General features: G+C 51.9%; 1 protein-coding gene across 5 annotated transcripts in view; it reads left to right on the top strand.

Moving 5' to 3' along the window:
* The window catches only part of EEFSEC (eukaryotic elongation factor, selenocysteine-tRNA specific), a 277246-nt gene that overhangs the window by 239001 nt on the left and 14848 nt on the right, over positions 1-23397 (top strand). For 4 of the 5 annotated variants that reach the window (XM_080685567.1, XM_080685568.1, XM_080685564.1 and 1 more), the window contains one exon: positions 1933-2089. The exons of the other annotated variant lie outside the window; for it this stretch is intronic. In XM_080685567.1, coding sequence (XP_080541693.1) covers positions 1933-2089 — 157 coding nt within the window. The remainder of the gene's footprint in view (positions 1-1932; positions 2090-23397) is intronic. 5 annotated transcript variants of the gene reach the window in all.

Below are 23397 nucleotides of genomic sequence, written 5' to 3'. Positions count from 1 at the left end.
AGTCCTGGGAGCTGGGAAGTATGGGAAAGCACTTGGGGCTGGTGACATCTGTTCGTGTTGACTCTGCTGTCCTGCAGGTTTGAGGAACCATCCGCATTCAGTGCACCCAGCAGCCTTGTTGGACGCCTGCCGCAGTGGGAACCGCATCACCCACAGTCAGGGCAGAGCCGGGGGTGGGGGGTGGGGGAGGAGAGCGGGGGCAGGGCAGAGCCCACAGCAGCCCCAGCCTGCAAAGGTTGCTCTGCTGAAGCCAAGTCCAGAAGAATGAGGAGGAGTTCATGTGTGGGAATGAGATTTGTGAATTATAAAGGGCTGTGCAAGTGGAAATGATTATTCTTATCATTATTTGTATCCGATTCATCCATCACCCTGGAGAGGAGGAATGCAAGTACCTTTTATCTGGTGCTATGAATCAAATAGAATAGGATATGTTTTTCCAAAAGGTTTTTAGGGTAAATGGGACAGTTTCTCCTTTTCAAAACAATCTATCTGGGGCCCTTGGATGAATCTTGGACAGAAGTAAGATGTTTCTGAGGCTGAGGACAGCCCAACCCTCAGGGGTCCCCAGGAGTTCCCTAAGAGAGCCCAGTGAAGGCAGTAAGTCCTGCCACTGGCAACACCTCTGGCCTTCATGCTGCTGCCCATGCCAGTGCCTGCTCAGACCAGACTCTGCCCCCAGAAAGAACCCAGGCCCAGGCCTGGGGCCTGGACAACAGAAGGAACTCCCCAATTTCTCCCGTGGCCCCTGTGCAGGACCTAGAGCAACAGAGGCCAGGTGGAGCATAGGCCTTGCTCCAAAGAGCAGCAGATCTCAGGAAGAAATTGTGTCATGCCTGCTGCGGTCATCTGGGAGAGGGTCTGGTCTTTAACATGCATGCATGCACACACGCACATCCCTTCTCTTTACACAGAGGCCCAGCAGCTTTCTGCACAAGCCCTGGCTGGGCAGGACAGGGAGGCCATCTGGTGGGGGTCTCCTGGCTATGCCATCTTCCCCAAAGGAGAATCTGAGCTTTGAGACACCTCAGGAAGGGGAGAGTAACACTTCAGTTTTTCCCTTGGGGAGAAGGTTCAAGATTAACATAGCTTGTGATGAAATCAAGGCTGCACCCAGCTGACTTTCATACACATGTATGTTACCCCTCTCAGCCCGGGCTTCCACCAAGAGGCGAAGGGGTGCAAGCTCTACAGCATAGGGCCTGGCACAAACTCTAGGGAGCTGAGGGAAATTGGACTTCTGCTGAGATAGAGACAGGAGGGCGTCACAGAGGAGGGGGCAGTGGAACTGTGGAGTACATGTAGGCCAGGCCAGGAAGGGGGCTCTGGGCAGAAATGTGTGTGCATGTGGCAGGATGGGGCAGTAGAGAGCAGGTTCTCAGAGATTCCTCATGAGAGTGGAAGCCAGGAAGAGGGGGAGGAGGGTTCAGGCTCAGGAGTGGACATCATCCTCTCAGTCTGCCTATCCAGGAAAGCTTTCATGAGAAGAGTACCACTAGCTATCATTCGACTAGTGCTGGGGGCAGGTGGGGCATGGTAGCCACACAGAGGCAGGTGTAGGTAGGGCAGCTTTGCATTCTCAGCTACCTCTGCCCTAGGAGCTCTGTGACCTTGGACAGATGGCCTAACTCTGCTGTGCCTCTGTTTCCACATCTATAAAGTGGAGAAAGTGCCTCCCTCATGTTGCTGCCCTGGGGCTAAGCATATTTGTTCACATGAAGCCTTCACAGTCACCTGGCACATAGCCTGGGCTCTGTAGGTGTCAGTGGTTGTGGGTGGTGATGACGACAAGGGGGCCAGTCGTCATAATGGTTCCAGTGCCTTCCATTATCTTTAAGATGGACTGATTACCAGGGAGGGTGTGACGGGCCTTGGCCTTGGCCTTCACCAGCACACACTGATGCTTTCTCTCTCCGGGGCTGGGTGTGGGAACAGGTAATAGATGACTACAGCGTTATCGGCCGCTCCCTGTTCAAAAAGGAGACCAACATCCAGCTCTTTGTGGGGCTGAAGGTACACCTGTCCACTGGGGAGCTGGGCGTCATTGACAGCTCCTTCGGCCAGAGTGGCAAGTTTAAAATCAACATCCCTGGTGAGTATGGTTATTTCCTCTTGCTCTCGGGGGTTGACAGGCCATGGAGAAATAGCAGCGACCATGCCCTGACAGTGCCTGGGCCTGCTGTGCTGCCGTGCAGAGCTCAGTTCACCATGGCCTCTGGTCCCACGTTTGTGGCTGGAAAGCTAGTTTGGGTCCTGGAAGAGCCTGGTGTGGAGTTAGCACCTGGTTTGAGCAGGGGTCAAGGTCTGAATATGAGTTTTCACTTCACTGTGACCATTGAGGTGAGCTTGGATATGTCACTCATGCGCTCTGCCCACACCCATTTTCCTGACATCCTACTGTGTACCAGACATAGAGGTGTGGTCATGGGAGGAGACAGGTGTGAACACACTGAGTGAAGATAGACTGGGGTAGAAAAATAAATCGGGAGGATTGGCGAGTGTACTGTCTGGACAGGACAGTCAGGAAAAGCCTCTCTGAAGAGGTCACGGTGGAGTGGAGTCCTAACCAAAGAAAGGAGGGAGCCACACAAATCTCCAGGGAAGAACATACTGCAGACGGCAGGGGAGACCAGTGAGAAGGTCCTGAGGGGAGGATGCTGGGCAGGAGTGGCCTGAGCATGGAGATGTGTGGTAGCTTTTTTAGTAAAATCTCCAGATAGGGTGGTACCTGGCCCCAGCTAGGAAGCAGCACTCCCAGGGCCCTGGCAACTCACCAGGTAAAGCCAGCACCTCCGCTCTCCCTAAGGCCTGGCTGGAGCCCTGCCTCCCAAACCTTCCTGAAGTCCAGAGGCCATGTGTTGTACTTGCCCTCTCGTGAGGGAGGGGGTAGTCAGCAGAGGCCTGCTTCCCTGCACACTTGGCTGTGCTGTCTGTGCCCTGAGGCCCTGCCAAGGTGGGGCTGAGCCTCATCACCCTAAGAAGAGACTCCCTCGGGGCAGGTGAGGCAACACATGCTTGGGAGCCTCCAGCCCTGACACAGCTTCAAGCGCCTGCCCTACCCAATCCAGTGCTCAGCTGCTCGGGTCCTCAGCCAAACTGGGTGCCCAGTGCCTTGCTCTGGGCTCCAGGGAACATGCACAGGGCGTGAGCCAGGCAGTGTCCAGGCCTCAGTCCCAGGCCCTAGGCCAGTACCTGTGGAGCTCTCTGGGAAGGAGGGTGCAGGTGCTGGGAGCAGAGCTGCCTGAGGGAGGGCTGCACCACAGCACTGCCCCTTCCCCAGGCTGCTCGGGGCTCTGCTGGTGCAGACAGGGGAGGGCACGTCTGTTTGCTTCTTTGGGGGTGGATAGATTCGTACTGACCTCCCCTCAGCTCCCTTTCGTCTAGCCCAAGGAAACTCCAAGTTGGGGGTGTTCCCAGAATAGGCCAGACGCAGGAGGAGGCTTGTTTGGGGGCCCTGGGTGCTGGGTGGGAGTGGAGGGAGGGGAGACATGGTGACGCTGCTTCAGTCAACTCGAGTTCACATTCCTTTGTTAGATCAGTGTTGTCTATTTAATAGGTCTGCTTCCTGTTTGTGGCTTTTAAGCTTTTTATTAAATATAACTGGTCAGATTCCTTCAGCCCATCCACCCCCACTGCCCACCCCCACCTCCTGCTTGTCTTTTCCTGCCGATTCCTCCCATAAAGAATTACTTTTAACCATTTTTAAGTGCCTTAATTGTGAAAGACTCTTCAGGAAACCCAAGCCATCCAGTGCCAGGTGGAGGAGGACAGCATTGCTGGCTGCAGGTCGGGAATGCCGAGTAGAGAAGCCTGGGGTTGTGCTGCTGCACAATTTAAGGCTCCCTGGAGCAGGAAGCAGCTCAGGGGCTGTCTCAGCCCTTGGCTCGTGGATGCAGCTGGTTCAAACGCAGCTTACCAGCCTCCCTGCTGACTCTATAGGGTGACCCCACTGGGGAAGGCAGACTGGAGAGCCCTCTGGGTGTCCTCCCATCTGCCCCTGACCTCAAGGCCAGATGCTGACAAGGCCAAGCAGGTGTTGAAGAGGCCAGGTGCTAGGCAATAGTGAGTGGTGGGGACTGTGGGTACCTAGAGAGCTACTTGGATCTAGCCAACTCCTGTTATATGGAATATAGACCCAGGGATAAAATTTTACCTGATTTAACTTTTATGTAAAATTTCCTGATTAAAAACTGAAGTTGTCTGAATCAAACAAAGCATGCCTTTGGCTGGGTTTGGCCTGTAGTGACTTGGGCCTCAGATTCAGGAGTGGAAACTGACATGTAAGATGCAAACAGTGTTTTATGGCACTGCATATGCAGGCCTAAGAGACAGGGTCCTGACACTTAGGCCCATTGCTTCCCCAGAAGACACTCTTGGAAATAAGAGTGGCTTAAAGGATGGCTCATTCTGTCACCCAAGGAGCCTTCCCAGAAAGTCTTAGGGGACCTCAAGATTGAAAAGCCCCACATTTATATAACTGCTCCCTTCAAAGTTGCCTCCGTGACATGGGAGGCTGTGTGAGATGAGTTAGGAGCCCTCTGGGTAACATTGCAGGTGGAGAGAATAGTCGGAGGACTTTGCCAGGTGGAGGTGAGGTTCCTCCAGACAAGCCTTACTCCTGCCGTGTCATCACATCTCTGTGCTTCCTGAGTGCTGCTTCAGTGCCGGGTGCTTTATGTCAGAGCTGGGTCTGGTTATCTGTATCTCAAGGTGGGGCCTGGGGAGCGGAGGGGAGGCACCTTGCCCAGGGTCTTTTTGGGTGTGCAGCATCTGCCTCTCCAATTGGCCCTTAGAGAGCCATCAGGGCTTCAGGGGCCTCAGCACCATGGGGCACACACATGGTGGGAGATGCCCCCTTGCTGAGCGGTTGATAAAGCACAGTGGCCTGGGCTTCTGTGGCTCACCTGGCCAGCACTGTCCTGCTGCTCCCACCCTCCATTCCATGTCAGTGCCTCAGGCACCAGCTTCCACTATGAGAGGCAGCTTGGATGGTGGGCTGGACAGCAGCTCCTGCCAGCCCTGCACATCCACTGTGCAGGGGAAAGAACCTCTTAGACAACATCCAACCAGAGAAGGGCCAAATGAGAGGATAAATGGACTTGTCACTCGTGACAGCTATGAGTCACTGCTTATTGACTCTAGGAGTGAAGGCAAACATATGCATGCACTTTCATCTTCCGAAACAGTCTCCTAACCCTAAAATGACCCAGTAGGCTGTATGTGTGCCTTGATAGGATGCAGCAAGCTTTTTGAGGAGCCCAGATTCATGCAGGGGATCCATCTCACACAAGGTGCTCCAGAACCTGCCAATTTGGGGAGGGTTGTGTGTGGTCTACTTTAGCACTCTGGTGGCGATGGCCCACAGTGCACACACAGCTTACAGCCTTGTCGCTGGAAAACTCTAGGCCCCAAGTACCACTGGTGTGATGGGCACCACTGCCCCTCATTGGTGACCACACAAGTCACAGCAAATGAATCTGACTAGGTCACAGAACTGTGGCAGACAGCTCACCTTAGAAAAGCCAGAGCAGCAGTGATTGAGACACACAGCCATTGGAGGCCACAGCAACAGCCTCATCATATCCATGCCCCCCGACCCCGTCACACTCCACTTGCTGAGAGTCCACTTATATGCCAGGAACTTGTGTGGCACTGCCAGATTCTCAATCAAAATCGGATGTGGGTCCTGCTCACTTTCGTTTAGGGTCATCAAATTTTGGTGATCTTTAATAATCTTTTAATAATTGCTAATCACAATTTAATGGACTCTAGGCAGATGAGGGAAAGAGAAATCTGTAGAATTGTACTTCTAGTAAGAACCCAGAAGGAACTTCTATTTCCTGCTCTTCAGAAGGAGCCAACACCCAGGAGCCATGGCAACAGTCAGAGAAGGGCTCTAGGAAGCTCCCAGAAAGGTTGGCTGTTACTTATACCTCAGCACTTGGAGTAAGTATCCCCATTTCACAGAGGAGGAAACCGTGGCTTGGAGGATAAGCAGTGACTTGCCCATGTTCCATACTAGTAAGCTTTAGAGCTGGAATTTGAACCCGAAACATCTGCCTGAGACTTCCCTCAGCCTTGGTTCCTCCCACACAGGGCAGGTGGTAAGCTCTGTCCCTTGGGCTGTGTATGAGAAGAGGTGCCAAGAGAGCTGCTGGGCAGGCTCTTGAGCAGAGGGTCTGTGAGGTTGCTGTTGATGGGACAGGAGGCTGCCTTGTGGCCCCTGGGAGAGTGGCTGGACATCAGGAGAGCCACCACCTGCTCACCTCTGAAGGGTGTTCTGAGGAGGATCCGTAGGCCTCCTGGCTGTAGCTTCTGCCCCAGGATTTCAGGGCTCTAGGGCTCAGTGTACCATCCGGTCACAGTTTGCCAAGCCAAAGGGGGTGGCTCCCTGGAATAGGAAGTGTTGCTTGCACAAATGAATAAATGGAGTTCAGTGGAACAGTCTGAGATGGACAAATGGATGAACCTAGGCCTGTGGGGGCCGAAAAGCCTGGTGCTGTGCGGGTGTGCTGTGGGCCTCCCCAGAAATTCGTCCCATTCAGGCAGGCACTAGGGTCATTGGACTTCCTTAGCACAGCTGTCTCCTTATAACAGTTCCTTAGAACAAGACTCTAGTCCTTTAAAGTTGTCTTTAAAAGGCACCAGTCCATCCAACTTAGCAAACTCCAGGCTCAGGGCTGGGAATGCCAAAGTTATTCTGACAGTGTCCTGCCCCAAGGCACCGACCAGCAATTCGCAGTCAGCATCGTGGGTGTCCATAGGGGCACAGGGTCAAGAATGAGGTGGGGACAGTGACCACTTTGAGGAAGAGTCAGGGCAGACTTCCCGGAGGAGGTGCTATTCAAGCAGGGATTGGTAAGAAAGAGAAGGAGAAGGCATGAGGAGAAGGCTGAAATCAGAGATGTGATGTTCTCTAGAACAGCGGTCGCCAACCGATGGTCCGCGGACCACTGGTGGTCCGTGAGGTCCGAAAGGTTGGTGACCGCTGCTCTAGAACCCTGTGGCAAGTGGGAAAAACCATGGGATGAGGAGTGCAGGTCCAGGCCCCCGTTGCCTGCTCTGAGATCCATTTCTTGCACCTGTACCATGGATGTGGGAATTCTCACTTTGCCTTTTCCTGGGGCCCCATTTCTCTCTCTGCTGCCCGTACCATTCTTCAAGCCCAAACCAGACCCCTCCTCTGTGGAGGTGTACCTGGCACTTCTCTCTGGCCCACAGCATTGCCAAGAAGGCCTGGGCTGGGAAGGCAGGGAGGGCCTCTGTTTACTCCACTTGTCCCATTCTGCAGGTGAAGAAACTGAGGCCCCTTACTCATGGCTGCCCAACTAGTAATTACCCAGCGTCTCTTTCTGCCTCTTCATGCCCAGGAGCACCACGCAGTGGCCACCAGAAGTGAGGGGCACCGAGGTGCTGCCAGGTGGTTCTTCTGTCAGAGCCCTTCCAGCTCTTTTATGATTCTCAGGTTCAGGCAGACCGCTTTACAGCCCTTGCACCAAAACAGGAGTAGACAAATTCACCTTTGTGTCCCAGACTCAGGGGCAGCCCAGGCCTCCTTTCATCAGCTGTTTATTGGGCCCTTGACGTGCCAGGGGAAGTAGAGCCTGGGCCAGGGAAGGAGGTCCTGGATGCTGGCTATGCAAAGAGAATCCTGGGCACTGCGTTAGCCTCAGCGCTCAGCAGGGCAGCACCACCCCTACTGCATCACTGGCTCTCAGTGCCTGGTATCGATTAGGAGGGTGGGCAGGCTAGGCTAGGACTACAGGGGGTACTGGCCCAGTTCCTTGGAGGTTCTCCTGGCTCAGCACATGAACTGGCCTCCAGAGTCAGGTGGCCAGGCCCTTCATTGCCACAGGCCATTTCCCACTCGAGCTGTGGTCCCTCAGTGCTAACATGGGATGAATAATTCTGATTTCCAGAGAGGAAGTTAGGCTGAGATCACATAATCCCTGCCTGCAGTATCTGACCCAGGACAAGGGCTCCAAAATTGGTGGCTGGGGCCATGCATTGTTTTTCCTCACCAGACTTCCATCCTCACCTGGGGTAGCCTGTGTCCACTGAGGTTTCTCCTGAGTCCTCTCTCCTTGGCTTGTAGATGGCCATCTTCTCCCTATGTCCTCAGCTGGTCGTGAGTGTGTGTGTGTGTGTGTGTGTGTGTGTGTGTGTGTGTGTGTGTGTGTCTTTATCTCTTCTTCTTATAAGGACACCAATTCTTATAAGGACACCAATCCTATTGGATTAGGCCCACCCTAGTGACCACATTTTACCTAATTACCTCTTGAAAGGCTCTGTCTCCAAATACAGCCACATTTGAGGTACAGGAGGTTAGGATTTCAACATGGAATTTGAGGGGAGACACAATTCAGCCCCTAGCAGTTGGGAAGACAGGCAGTAAGCAGACCACCTCCCTACAAGATTTGTATTTTGGCAAACCGCATCAAACTGTGCAGGACTGTGTGAGGTGCCAGGAGAGTTCATAGCAGAACCCAGGCATTGGCCTTGCACTGGGCCCTGGAGGGCGAGTAGGAGCCCTTCAGGCAGAGGTGAGGAAGTGTCCCAGGAAGAGGAGGAGTCTGAGCAGAGCTCTGAGGCAGAAAAGGTCAGCACCCATAGGGACAGCTGGGCCCAGGGAACCCGCAGATACGGGGGCCTTGGACTCTCAGAGGCTACCACGTGGGGCCTGGTAAGCCAAGGGAAGATGTTTGTCTCTCTAAGTGCAGAGAGAAGCTGGTGGAGGGCCTGTAGCAGGCTGCTGTACAAAGATGCCCTGATCTACCTGTTGTGTACTGGCACCTGAAAGGGCAGACCCCTCCAGGCAGGGGGCCTGGCTCGGGCCACCCCGTCCTAATAGGCAGCTACCGCTCACTTCCATTGTGGGTGTTTCGGGCAGCAAGATGGTGACGGTGTGATCAGATCTCCAGTTTTTCAAGAGAGACTAGGAAACTGGATTTTTCCATGAAATCTTCCAGTTCTCAAATGTGGGCCACTGTGCCTGGCCTGCTGGTGCCAGGTCCTTGACGTGCCGCCTCCTCCTGTTGCTGCAGCTCTCTTCCTATTGCCCTGAAGGGCACACCAAGGCTCTGAGAAGCAGATGACTGGTCCAGTGGACCCAGAGGCCCCAGGGGGAAGTGGGTCTCTCTCGTGGGCATCATTCAGCTTCTAGAAAACCCAGCAAAGAGAATTAAGATTCATCTTGGTGCCATAGTGAGGGCCCGCAGGAGCCCTGAGGTTGTGGGTGTTGTTGTGTTCCCATAAACAGGCCCTGAGCATGTTCCTTCCAGGGTTTGACATAAAACTGATTTTCTTTAAAATGTGTTCTCTGCACCCACCCACCCAGTCACAACTGTAGACTTTGTTTGGAGAGGATTCTTGGGCAGCCTGTCCTCAGGATTTCATCGGAATTCTTAGCCGGCTGCAAATTGACTTTTATTGAAAGATGTTGGCAGGGCTGGGGTTGTGCTGCTTGGCATTTTCTGGGAGATTGAAAGCAGGGTACCTTCAAAGAACAAGAGCTTCAGAGTCAGCCAGACCTGGGGTGGAATCCTGGCTAGAATTTTAACCTTTGTGAGCCTCGGTTTCCTCATCTGTAAGATGAGTTATTTTGAGGGTTTTTCCTCACAACTTTTTGAAAAACTTCAAAGGTACAGAAAAGTTGAAAGAAAAGTTTAGTGAACCTAGATTTCACATTGTTAATATCTTATCACATTTGCTTTCTGTGTATATGTGAACTATTTAAATGTTAGCTGTGGAACTCGGTTATGTCTGTATACTTCAGCATATGTCCCCTAAGGTTTAAGGCATTCTCCTCTAGGACCACCATACCATTATCATTTGAGAAATTTAACATCGACATGATATGACCTAAGGTACAGTCCATTTTTATTTCCCCAGTTGTCCCTGCATTTGGTTGTCATGTCTCTTAGTTTCATGATGCTGACATCTTTGGATTCTAGGTGGGTTGTTTTCCAGACGTGCTCTTGGGGTCTGTCTGGTATTTCTTCATGACTAGGTTATGGTATGCATATGTAGAAGGAATCCCACAGAGGCAATCTCATGTCTTTAGTGAATCACTTGGGATGCATACAATGTCCATTTGCCCATCGTGGGTCATGTAAGTGTGATCACTGGTTAAGGTGATTGTTAGGAGGGTCAATGAGGAGATGGAGACAGCCTGTGGACCAAAGATAACTGGTGTGAAGGAAGTGCAGGGCAGCTGTGCCCATGCATGAAGCAGGTGTGATCACATGTGAGGCCTCTGTGGCTACTTGGGGGAGGGCACTGTGAGGTCCCTTTGCAACTCATGGTTAAGGCCCTGGTCTGGCAGCAGTGTGGTAGAGCTGGCTCTATTGGCCCCAGTTCAGGGGTGTCCATCCCCTCCCCAAAGCTGCATGGGGCTAAGCCAGGGTCTGGAAGGAAGAGCTACTATTTATTTCCCAAAATCTTCGGAGTCCTTTCTATCCCTTTGTCTGTCTCCTTGCCATTCCCCCGCCCCCTTGCTCAAGTCAGACCTAAACACACAGAGAATTGGTGCCCACCCCTCCCCAGGGGTGCACAGTCTGTTGGAGATGACTACAGAAAGTAACCAACACCATGGCAGCATGCTATGGGCCATGTGGACAGGGAGGATGCGCGACCACTCCCTTCCAGAGTGGAGTAGGGCACAGTAAGGCTTGAGCTGGCCTTGAAGGTGAGGGGTTTTCCAGGTAAAGGAAGAGAAGAAAGGCATTCAGGACAGGGAAAACAGTCTTCTAACACAGAGGCTAGAAAGAGGGTGGCATATTTATTGCTTATTATAATATGTATGACATTGTTCTAAATGTTCTTTATGTTACTAACTTAGTTTGGTGTGTTTAAAATGGTGGTTTTGGAACTTTTTTAAAGCAGTGGAACTTTTTCTTCTAAATAAAGCTTACATGGAATCAACCACAGTTGAATCCCTAGGGATCCTCCTCTGTTCATCTTCAATTCCAGGCCTCGGGCCTGAGGCCCTGAACCCCATGCTTGGCATCTGGCTTTTGTCAGGTCAGTTCATCAGCCTTGGCCCCACCGACATTTGGGGCTGGGTCATTCCTTGTGCACTGTGGGTTGGCCTCTGCTCTCTGGGTGCCAGTAACACACCCCCAGGCCCCCTTCCCAATTGTGACAACAAAAGACTTCTCTGGACGTTTTCCTGGAAGGCTGAATGGCCACAGTTGAGAACCACCAGTCTAAGCAGAGGGAGGAAGCTGCAGAGCCTGTATGCAGGGAGAGGCCCAGTCAGAAAGCTCTACCTGGCAGCTGATAGGAGGTGGTGAAACTGAGGCCCTGAGGCTGGGGCAGTGGGCGCTGGAGAGCAGGCCAGGGTGGGCTGCGGGGAGGAAGGGGCTTCTCAAAGAGCCTCTACCTGAGGCCTCCTCTGGGCGCCTCATGGCCAGCAGGGCAGGTCCCAGGGAGGCCTCAAGTTACTCCAGCGCTGCCCTGGGACAGGCAGTGCACAGCAGTGTGCCTGCTTCATCCCTGAGGCCTTGTGGCCTGGGATGTTCTCTAGGCACTGGGTTGGTGGGAGGTCCCCAATATCTGATCCAGCAGCCTTAGGGGTGCAAGAGGCTTTTTGCAGCCTGACGTGCTAGGAGCACAACACCATTACCTGGATTCTTACAAGCTGAGTGAAACATCTTTGGGAAATATTTCTCTTTGTTTATAAATCTCCTAAGCTTTCCAATTTTTTACCAGTTTGTGATTTTAGAGAAAATTTGTATTTTTCATATAATTTATGCTGCCTAAATAAGGTCATCAGAGCAAACTGAGTATTTGTTTTAATGTTTCAGGCAGTGGTGACACTTTTGTGATTAGCTACGTACTCTCTCCAGAAAGCCTTGATGTATAACCACTGACCAGCAGTCTTAAATATCTGAAAGAAAGTCCCAGAAACTAGAGCCACCCCACATCCTCTTGCGGAATGGCTTGTGCCAGCTCTTGTGTCTTAATACCTAGTGCCCTGGACTGCAGCTAGTCATGCGCCCCCAAACCTCAAGGCCACCAAAGACATGTGCGACGAACAAGAACCTCACGTGCATCAGTTTTCCACACTAATGAATTCACCTCATTAACAGAAACATGTCACGTGTTCATAAAGCCTTGTCGTTATAGTTATTAACAAGGGGTAGGATGGCTCGCCAAGGAAAATTTCTCCCCAGCCAAATGCTGGAACGCAGGAGAGCCTGAAGCAGGAGGGCAAGGTCAAGCACGGACTGCTTCAGCCCTTGCTGTTGGCTAGTGTTCAGCCCTTGCTGCGTGCCAGACTCTCCTCAATGCCTTCCCTAAATTACATTATAGAGTTCTCCCACAGCCCTCGGAGCTGGGAACTGTCCACATATTACTAGTAAATCACTTGCTCATGTCTTACCCTCTGACTCTAGGGCCACACTGCACAGCAGCCATCCTGGAGAGACTGCAGTTGGGATGAGACAAGTTATCCACACAGGCACCTAAAATTGTACCTGGTGAGGTCAGTGGTCACCCGGGGTTTGCTGCTGCTGCTTTAGGTTCTGCTGCACCCACCTCTGAGTTTCCCTTGTGCTTCTCCCCATGATGGGGTACACTGCAAAAGATGAGGTGAGGCAGTGATAATCACAGCAGTAACACTGGTCACTGCACCCATAGGAGCCATTATAGAACCACCCCAAGGCAGAGGATTTATAACCAGTGCCTCACATGGTCTCCACTGTACAGATGTCTCAGTGAGGCCCTGCACAGGTCACGTAGCTAGGCAGTGGAGGGCATGTAGGTTTGGACCCCAGCAGAATGTAGAAGTCCAGGATACCTGGAGCCAGGCAGGACAGGCTGGTAGAGAGAACCTGGCATTCCGATGGTGAGGTCATTGCTCACCCAGGGTTTGCTGCTGCTGCTCTAAGTAGGCTCTGGGCTCACCTTACTCTTGCCCTCCCCCTTCCACGGGGCCTTCTTACTCTTGCCCTCCCCTTTCCATGGGGCCTTCTCACCAGGCCACAGACCCTTCTGAGTTTAGATGGCACTTGGTGAGCTGTGGGTGGCCATTGTCTTGCTCAGGCAGCTCCTGTCCACGGCTCACAGGGGGCCTGGCCCTTTGCTAAGTGTGCTGCTGCTGCCTGCTAGTAAGTTAGGGACCAGGGCTTCTGTGGCCTGATGTTTGTTTACTTAGGGCTCAACAATCTGAGTTGCTGCCTGCACAGCCCCAGGGAGCTCTCCTGTAGAGCGGTCTGTCTGACTACTGGCTGCTCATTCAGCTGCCTATATGTGGGGCCAGTCACTTCTGGATGGAGGTAGGGAACTCACTTCTCACTCATTATAAAAGTTGCATGGTTACATTAGAGAGAAAGCTTACAAATTGGGGCGGGGGGCGGGGGGCGGGGGAGCCTCCCACAGGCTCCCCACTTCTGTGCACTACAGTGGACTCCTTCTAGGACTTCTTCAGGTGTCACTTTGTGTGGACAGAAAGAGCTCGGCATCAGGAGTAAGAGTTTGAATCTGCCCCGTTCACTAGCAGCTGTGACCCCTGGAGCAGCCACACTGCCTCTCTGGGCTTCAGTGTGGTCTGTAGGAGAGGACCAGTGCTCGCTCCTCATGAGGTGGCTGAGAGAACAGCAGCTTGGAGCATGTGCGAAGGGCCTGGCGCAGAGCCTGGTGCAGAGAAGACATTTAGTCAGTGACAGCATTGTTTATGTGAGTCTCTAAGACGTGGCACACTGCACACTCAGTTTATGCTGCGTCTTCCCTTAGAGTCACCTGACTCACACTGGCCCTTCTCTAGGGTCACACAGCTCACAAAGTCATCTTTGAACTTTCACATGCCTTTCTCATGCATCAGGCTTTGAATATGAACCATTCCCTCGATGGGTACTTCCTCACTCTCATATAGATGCCTGTAGTTTCACTAGCAGATGGGGGGATACTCAGGGAGACCCCACCCCACTGCCTGACAGTAGTAGGATCTCAATAAATACATAATGACAAAAGTTGGTCAAAACCAGGTGAATTTTTTTAGTGTTTGTGACTCAGTCATCAGTGTTAGAAATAAATGTGTAAAAACAATTGTATAGTTTTTAGTGTGTGCCATGTACAATTCTGTATTTTGCATGTACTAATATCATTTCATTTTCACAACAAACCTGACAGAAGATGCCATCATAATTAGAGTTATTGAAATTGCCATTTTACAATTGAGGAAACAGAAGCACAGAGAGGCAAAGGAACATGCCCAGAGTCACACAGCTGTTGAGTTCCAGCATTGAGATCGGAACCCAGGCTCTCTGGCTGCAGTCCTTGCTCTTCCCCCTCTGCTCCCCACTCTGACAGGTTACCCTCTTGTCCATCTGCTCTATGTAGCCTGAGCTTAGGGCCCAACAACTGGAAATTCCAGAAGTTCCAATTTCGGCTTGACCCCACTGCTGGGGTTGTTATGGTAATGCCCTGGATTTCAGTTTTCCTGTATGAAAAAGTGGAGCATTTATTGCCTTCAGGGCTGAGATGGGTGAGAAAATGTATATAAAGTGCCTGGCTCCTTATAAATGTTCAGTAAGTGTGAGTTTCTTCCTTTCCTGTGCATGGAGGTTGTAGGCTGTCACTTGGGAATGAAGCATAGGATGAGACCAGAAGTTCATGTCTGTGTGTCTCTGGGGACTGGTAAATGTCCTGACTCTCAGATGACCCTTGCCAGCACCTGACTGTAAACACATACTTCTGCCAGTCCTCATAGCTCCTGCTTGACTAGTCCCTGGCCTATAACCCCTCTTACCGTGGGCACAGACCCACTTGTGGGGGCTGCCGTGACGATCCCCTCTTGTCCAGAGCAGAGTTTGGTTCATTAGTGTTATATTTAGCTTCTTCCCATTCAGCCACCCATCTACCTACCCTGCCACTCCTGCACACTGTCCCTCTGTCCCACATGCTACTCTTCAGCCCTGTATTGGCCCATGGCAGCTGTCCTTCCTTCTGCTGCCTGTGCTGGGTCTCCTGGGCTCTGCACAGATGCCACCTCTAGCCCTCTGCCCCTGCCTGTGTCCTGCAGGGCCATGTGTGAGCCTGCCCCTGTGACACTCCGGATCATCACCCTGCACTGAGTCAGGTGGGATTGAAGAATAGACTACTGAAGCCTTAACTCCGTGGCTGCCCCATATACCTGACGAAGTCCAACAGTGCTGCTGTGTTCAGGCATGGCTTAGCCCTTAGAGCTGAGGGCGTTGGCCAGTGTCCTCCAGGCTCAGCCCTTCCCTCCTCAGTGGCTGCCCCTAGCCAGGCTCTCCCACGGATGGCCTTCCCAGCTGCAAACTTAGTGAGAAAGAGTCTCTTTCCTAGTAGTCCCACCAAGTGCTGGAGCTCCATACCCATCCCAAAACAGTGCCAGGGCTAGGTGCATGCACAAGACAGCTGAGATCACGGCTGTTCCTGGCCCCAAAGGTGAACCCTGCTTCTACCTCTGCTCCCCAAGGAAAGCCAGGGGCTGTTGCACGAAATAGCAGAATTGACAGATGTTTGCTACTAGCAGATGTGCCAAGATGTTCCAGGCTGTTCTTACTGCTGGAACGGCCTTCCTTCCACCCCTGGCTTCCACTCAGCCTCAGTATAGTGTGCGGTACCTTCTGCAGGTCCCCCTTAGCATCCTGGGCTGGCCTCTTCCTGAATCCTCTGAACTGCTGTGGCCTCTCACCTGTCTCCCTAGGAGCCTCCCCCAGAGGTGAGCTTCTCTAGGCTGAGGGTCCTGGCTGAGTCTCCCTGTGTCCTTAGGGTCCCTCACAGGAAGCCCCATGGTGCACACATGGCGGGCTAGGAAGGAGCCCTGTCCTTTCAGCTGTACAACCTTCCCTTTTCCGGATCACGGTGCTTGATCTGATGGCAAGGATTAGATCATTCATTCTCATCAGCCCTAGCCCACTCATGTGTGAAGGCAAAGCATTAAGGATATCAGGATTTTCCAGTGGCCTGCTCAGGTCTCAGAAGTCTCAGCAGAGTTGGCATAGCCATGGTTCTCGGGAAATGGGAGAGAATTCCCCTGAGAACCTGTGGCAGGAACAGGATTTGATGGGACCCTCACCCTGCAGGCTAACAAGTGTTTGCTGTCACTTGGGGAAAGAAGGCTTCTTCCTGTCCCAGCAGGGGCACCTTCCCACACAGGGGTCAAGGCCTGACGCCAGGCATCTCCTTCCAAATGACATGTTTTATGTGGTGTGAAAATCACAAACTTTCTTTATAACCAAAAGTAATATAATCTCATTCAATGAAATTTGCATGTTACAGAAAAATAAAAAGGACAAGAAGTCTCCTCGAATCCCATCATTAATATTTTTCCTTTCCTTCTTCTTCTTTTCTCTTCATGGGCTTCTTTTTATGTAGCCTAGAGGTTATGGTATATACAATTTTGTGTTTGATTATTTTCAATTCCTATAATTATACAACTTTTTTTCCCCTTTTCTATATTACACTGTAGTCTTCAGGGGAGATTGAATGGTGTAGTGTTCAGAGCTTGGGCGCAGGCCTCAGACAGAGCTTGGTTCAAACCCCAGTCCACTACTTACCAGATCGATAACCTTGGGTTAGTGGCTGGACCCCTCCAGGCCTTAGTTCCTCATCTGGAGATAAGAGTGTGCCCTGCCTGGGGGCTTTGAGACCTACATGTGCAGTGAGATGTGAAAGCACCTACACTAGCACGGTTCCCAGCACACAGCTGTTGCACAGCATCCTGAGCTGTGTCCGTCGTCCCCAAAGGCTGTACCACAGCACCTTTTGCTTAGGTGTTTCCAGCTTCTCTCTGTCATAAATAGCATTGCTGGGAACATCTTTCTGTATCAGTCTCTATCTAAATATTATCAGAAGTTGAGTTCTTATTTTTAAAAAGAAAATACTCTAAACATTTAAAAAGTTCAAGTTCTTAAAAGCTCCTGGGAAAGTGATTTCCAAAAGTATCACATCATTTCGTACTTCCATCAGCACTCTCTGAAGGCATCTATTTTTCCTCCGTGTCACTGGCATAGGCTGACCCTCTGCTATTTATTCTGGCTAAGTTGATGCGTGGAAAATGGCATCTTGATATTTTTATTTGCATTTCTTTGGTAACTAGTGATGTCAACCATTTTGCCATATTCAGGTTTCTTTAAAGAGAATTAAAAGAAGCAGGTATGTGGAGAAGAGGGTGTAGTTTACAGCCAGGCGTGTTTATGGATGCCGGCCAGAATTCCCCACCCGCACTCCCAGCCTGGGGTCTGAGTACCTCTTGGATTCTGAACTTCGAATACCCCTGCTATAAACTTCGTGTCCCCCAGCCCTGTCCAAGTAGGAAGACCTGCAAAGATGGCCGTTTGTCCACCTCAGATTCACAGCTCTGGTCCCAAGGCATCAAGACACTCTCTTCCACCCAATGCAAATCCCTCTGCACATGGCCCCGTGGTAAGTCCTGAACCCAGAGCCCAGACTCAGGGCCTGTCCTCAGCCACTCAGTCCCCAGGCAGGATGGCTATGTCACAAGTAGGCAGCTCCATCACCCACCACTGGCCAGGGCTGTGGAGGTCTGTCTGAGACACTTCAGGAGAAAACTAAGAATTGGGGGACTTCTTAGAGCCTGAAGGATGAATCACCCTTTGCTAGACTCAAGGACCACCTGTGAGCCTTCTAAGGACAGGGGGCTCACAGGTGTGTGCACCCCTGCATCCCAAGGGCCTGGCACCATCCAAGGAAGGCAGGCAGGTTGGCACATCTAGCTACCTGGAGGTACAGAGTGAGGCAAGGGGACTTGGTGTGAGGCTGGGGAGATGGCCTGGCCGGGGCTCACTACCAGGTACTGGGGAACTACTGAGGGTGTTTGGTCAGAGGAGGCCAGGATCTGGAGTGTGTTTGAGGAGGATGCTGGTACTGGTGGTCTAGCAGAGCTGGCAGATTGCCCCCAGGAGCCCCTGAGAATGCACAGTGAGCACAGGAAAGCAGGCACAGGGGCAGAAGCCTCCGGTAGCCCTCTCTGTTCCCCCAAACACCAGGCCAGCTGCTGCCCAACTGCAGGCTGGCCCTTCTCCAACAGCTGACTTCTACCACAAGCTGGCTTTCCCTGGACCAAGAGAACTGAGCTGGCTTTATCAGGATAGCCCCAGTGACCCCAAGGCAAGGTTGGACTCTCCCCAGGCAGCCATGGGCATTCCACTGGGCTCTGTCCCACACAGCACGCCAGCCGGCCAAGGAGACTCTAGAAAACAGAGTTGGGAGAAAAGAGTTTAAAAGAGGTGAGGGGTGAAAGTTGAGGTTTCAGAAAATCCCAATAAAAATTAAAACAAGCCATCCGTCTTTCTCACTGGCATGTTACCCTGACAGTGGCCTTTGTGGATCTTGCCCCAATGTCTATGGGGAAGGCGACTGAAACCTAATCCAGCAGCCAGCTAGCTGCTGCCAAACCCCGACCCTACAAGGCTGCCCCGCTTTCTGGGAGGGACCACCCCTGACAAGGCCAGCCTCTCCCGGAAGCCACCCTGACAGAGGAGGACCTTTCAGCAAGGGCAGAGAGCACTTTGGGGTGTATTTTTCCATAACAAATGACCAAACTCCTCCTCCTTTGGCTATTGAAGCATTTCAAAGCAATTGTAAAAATTTTATGAACCCCATCGAAGAACTGTTACAACAATGTTTATACCCAGTGTTTGAAACAAAGACAATGATATTATAAATAATTGCAGATGATGAAGCTAGGCAAGAAAAAATAACATCATCAAAAGAATTTTACAAGACGGACCGTTCACAAAGATGGATGGAGTAACACAATACATTAGAAATATCTGCAATTAACATAATCACAGAGCAGTGGACGGGAACCATCTGCCCACCAGCCTACCCTGGGCATGGTCCCATGTCATCCATTCGGGGTGGTGCCAGGGGCGTCTCACTGTGGCCAGGTGACAATGTGGCCCCCAGGAAGAGGCTGTCCAGAGGTATGTGCCCTGGCAGCCAACCTAGGCCCGTGGACTGACACCTATTTAGAAGTAAGTTCATGAACAAAAGGGACGCTGAGGACTGAGGAAGTATTTTTGGGGTCACAGCTTCCTCCAGGAACCTTTCCCTGACCCTACATGGGGTGAAGCCTAGTCAGTTGTCCCCAGGCACCCGCCACTTCTCTGTCACAGCACTTCGATTCTGCATTGTTTCCGTGGGTATCCCGAGTGAGTCCACGTTTTCCTGCACCTCTCAGGCCAGTGTGTGTAAGGAGCAAGGAGGTGTGGGGGGAACTGGCCTCATGTGGTAGAGGTGCCGAAGTCCCTGACCATTGGGGTTCTCCCTCACACATTACAGCTGTGGGGCTCACGTAGCCCAGCCAGCTCTCATGGCTGGCTGAGACGGGTGTCATTGTCCCCAGTGGACAGATGAAGAAGCTGAGGCTCCCAGTGCATGTGTGTAGACAGGAACTGCCCAGAGCTCAGCTGGGCTGCATGCTCTGTCCCTGGCATCTTTTTCTCCTTTTAATTAGTACTCAATTTTCTAAAAAAAGATAAAAATTGTTTTTAACCATGAAAACTTTTGGCGATACCAAACATAATTGACAACCCTGATGCCAGCAAGATCAAACCGATATGTCATGTGCTTCCAATCTCTCACCCTTTCTCTCTCTTCTCTCTGTCTTTAAGAAATAGAATGTTACTGATAAAGTGAACCCCCCACACTTCCCTGTGGGTAGCATCCACTCCCCTAAGTCGGGCCTCGTGCCCATGATGTGTTTTTGTATTCTCCCTACATAAGATTGCAACCCAAACAGCTTTGATGGTTTATGTGTGTTTTAAGTTCCTACATACTTGGTCTCACACTGAACCAAGTGATTTTGGGACACTTGCTGTTTTTGTTTTAGAACTTGTAATTCTAGCCAACAGTTCTAGTTGACTCATTTCACTGCTGTGCATTATCCCTTAGTCTGCATGCACCCGTTCCCCACTTAACTGCAGAGCAGTGTTAGCATTTCTCTAGGTGGGCACTGGGAGTGTGGTTGCCTGACCCTAAAGTGAGTGTCTGTGGACAGAACAAGGGCTGGCCAGGTGGCAGTGCCCACTTACACATCTGCCAGCCTCTCCTCTGCCCTCTCCCACCAACCCCTGCCTTGCCCCACTTACCATGTCTTACCAATTGAGAGATGCCATTGTCAGGTTTGCTAGAAGCTTGTTCTCAGCCTGGTTTCTTGGAGGATCAGGATTGACCCTAAATACCAGGACTTTGTAGGAATCCTTCCAGCCTCCCAGGCGGAGTAGAGCTGGAGGTTCTTGTTGGCTCTTACCAGAGGTGAAGGGAAACCTGGGCGTTTCATCAGGAATTGGGCTCCTGATTTGCTCTGTCGAGAGTTTCTGCTAGAGGCCACTTCCCATTCATAATGGAGAGTCTGACAGCTGTAGGTTCTAATGGGCACCCTCCCCACTGTGGTCATTTCACACATATGGAGCTGGGACCTGGAAGCACTGGTGGGTGCCTGCTGTGGAGTTCCTCTGCCTGAGCTCGAGTCCTTATTGTTGTTAGAAAGGGGATTGCTGCTTGTAGAAACTGGCCTGTGGGGCGGGGCCTCTTCCCGGGTGAGGATGATTTGATCTCCGAGGCGAGGGTGAGCTTCTGGCAGGCAAGGCTGAGTTACAGCAGCCTGAGCAATGTCAGCCTTGGCCTTTTGAAACCAGCCTGTGACCAGTGGGGACCTTGGAGAAGCCACCCACATCTCCAGGCTCTGGAGCCTGATGCTTGCTCATTCATGCATTTTCCACCTCCCCATGGCTCAGGCTGCCTCTACCCTCCCCCCCCCCCCCCCGCACCCCCCCGGAGCTCTCCAGGGTAAGCAAGGCAGTCCCACAGCATTTGTGCTTCCGGACAGATGCGTGCACAGAGCAAGAAGGCAGGGCTCACAGAGGCCTGGAGGGGACCTGGAGCAGTTTAGGAAGCAGCATGGCAGCAGTTCAGAGGGGGGCCAGGAGGAAGAAGTCTATACAAAGGCCCTGTGGCTGGGCCCAGGGGTGGGAGTGAGCGGTGGGATAGGTCTGTGGTGCTCACTCGCACCTGGGCCCGGTATTGGACTTTGTCCACCGTCTTAGGACAGGAGAAGCCACCAGAGACAGGCTTGAGCATGCATCTCTGTGAGACGGTTTCTTCCTCTAAAACAGGGTCCTAACACTCTCCCAGGTTGTTACCAAGAATAAAGCCTTGGCAGTCTGGCCTCCTGGGCTGCTAGAGGAGAGGAATTCAAGGCCTCGAATCAGAAAGCCACCTTCAAACTCCTAGACCTTGAAGTGACTCTCCTGGGACAGTGGGGTGCCAGCTGGCCCGCTGTGAACACAGACAACAGGAGGACCTGGGGCCTTGTGCCAACCAAGGGGAGACTACAGCCAAAAGCCAGGCGCATGGCAGAGGAGGAGGAAGCATGCCCAGAGCTGAAGCCCTGCCACTCTTGGCTGGCCATGGGGTGCAGATCTCTGAAGACTGTACAAGCTCAGAGAGGCAGTACTGCTCTGCCTCCTCTCCCAGCTGCCCATGCTCACCAAGAGAACAAGGTGCCATGAGGAGCTTATGTAGGCAGGATGTCTCTGCAGGTGTGTCTCAGTCTGCATGTGTCCACACTTGTGACTCTGTGTATGCCAGTGAGTGTGTATCTGTGCCATTGAGTGTGTGTATCTGCATCAGTGAGTGTGTCTGTGCCAATGACTGCGTGTGTTTATGTGTTGTTTTTTTCACAGGAGGGAGGTGAGTGAGAGGCCAGCTTCCTGACAGGGCAGTTGTAAAACATTCATAAAACTTTTATTGGACTTGCCACCCTTCCAGATAAATATTTTTCGATTTTATGGGCTTATTTTAGGGCTCTGAGCTTAATCATGGCTTTGTAGCTGCCTTTTAAAAAAAATTGAATATTGTTTTGGCAAAAGGAGCCCTCTTCCCCTCACCCTCACCAAAGGCATGCTGCACTCTGAGCTCATAAATTCCTGCCACTCTCAACTCTTGCCCTTTCTCCCTCCACATCCTCACAACCATACTAGGATGAACCTGAAAAAAGAGAAAAGAGGGAGAGAAGAAATGTGCTGGGGCACATTGGATTCAGCTCCTCGTTGGATGTTGGTGGAGGGTCCAGACTGGGGCTCCACCTGCTGTCTCCCTGAGAAGTAGACCCCCTTGGCTGACCAGAATGAGGTTTGCACAGCCCCGCCTTCCCAAACCTTCCCCCCAGCCTTCTGCCTGCCCCCCAGAGGTCCTGAGTGAAGCCCCTCTTTTGCTCCCCGCTCTGATCTTTGCAGACAGCTCTTTTGTCTGTGAGGCCTCAGACTGGCCTCCCTGACCACCCCATCCAAAACAGCATCCCCGAGCTCTGGACTCGGGACCATCACTGAGTTGCTCTATGATACTTCCTTCATAGCACTTATCACCCTCAGAAACTTTCTCCTTGATTTGTTTATTGGCTGTAAGTCTGTCCCCCTTGCAAACTTAACCCATGCACTGCTGTATCCCCCACACTTGGAACAGGTGCCTTGTAAGTGCTCAGTAGATGTGTGTAAGATATCTACTGAGCACTTACATGGTAGCTACCCATAGGTGGTTGTGATGAGGTGTAATAATAAAAATGCATCCTATCGTTCCATTAGATTAAGTCACTCAGGTCTTAGAAACAGCCTGTAAAGTGCTATGGTCATTTGCATTTTTTGGTGAGGAGAATGAGGCACAGAGTCAGATATCTTATATGAAGCCACACTGCTAACCAGAGTGTCAGATATCTTATATGAAGCCACGCTGCTAACCAGAGCGTAAGCCAGGGTCTGGGTCCTGGCAGTCTGGTGCTCAGCCGAGCTCTTGGCCATTGCACTTGATTCCCTGGGGAGAACAACAGGGAGACAGCGTGTGCCCTTTCAAGCTGCCGCTATCTGGACTGAACCCTGCCCAACAGACGTTAGCCAGCACTTGGTGGGCGCCACCACTCCTGGCCTTTTGCCAGACCCCAGGCCAGAGGCACTGGAGCTGTAGGGCTGGAGGAAGGGATTCAGGTGCCTTCATGGATGGGCAAGGGACCTGAGAAAGGGAGCCAGTCTCAAATAAAAGAAGCAGTGCATGGCAGTGATAGAAAGTGGCTGATGGCCCCAGGCACAGCACAGGCCGTGCAGGGGCAGCCGCAGCCTGTCCCACCCACTGGTGCAGGCAGGGGATGTGAAGATAGGTTTTTCAAGACAAACTAGAAATCCAGAATTGTACGTTTAATGTCCTGAGTTGGAAGGTTAGTGAGTCATTCAAATATTTCAGAAATGCAGCAAGGCTGGTGTCCGCTCTAGGCTGGCATTCTTCTCTTTTGTCTCTGATGAGAATGCTAGATCTCAGGAAGGAGGGCCAGGCACCTCTGCCTGTGGGCACAGAGAGAAGCAGCAGCTGCACTTAGGGAAGAGGCCTTCTCGGAAAAGGTGGCACTGAGCTCAG

Source organism: Plecotus auritus, assembly GCF_963455305.1.
Source record: "Plecotus auritus genome assembly, chromosome: 8".
Classification (NCBI taxonomy): domain Eukaryota; kingdom Metazoa; phylum Chordata; class Mammalia; order Chiroptera; family Vespertilionidae; genus Plecotus; species Plecotus auritus.
Note: the sequence above shows the minus strand (reverse complement) of the source record. Positions and strands in the feature narration are given on the sequence as shown.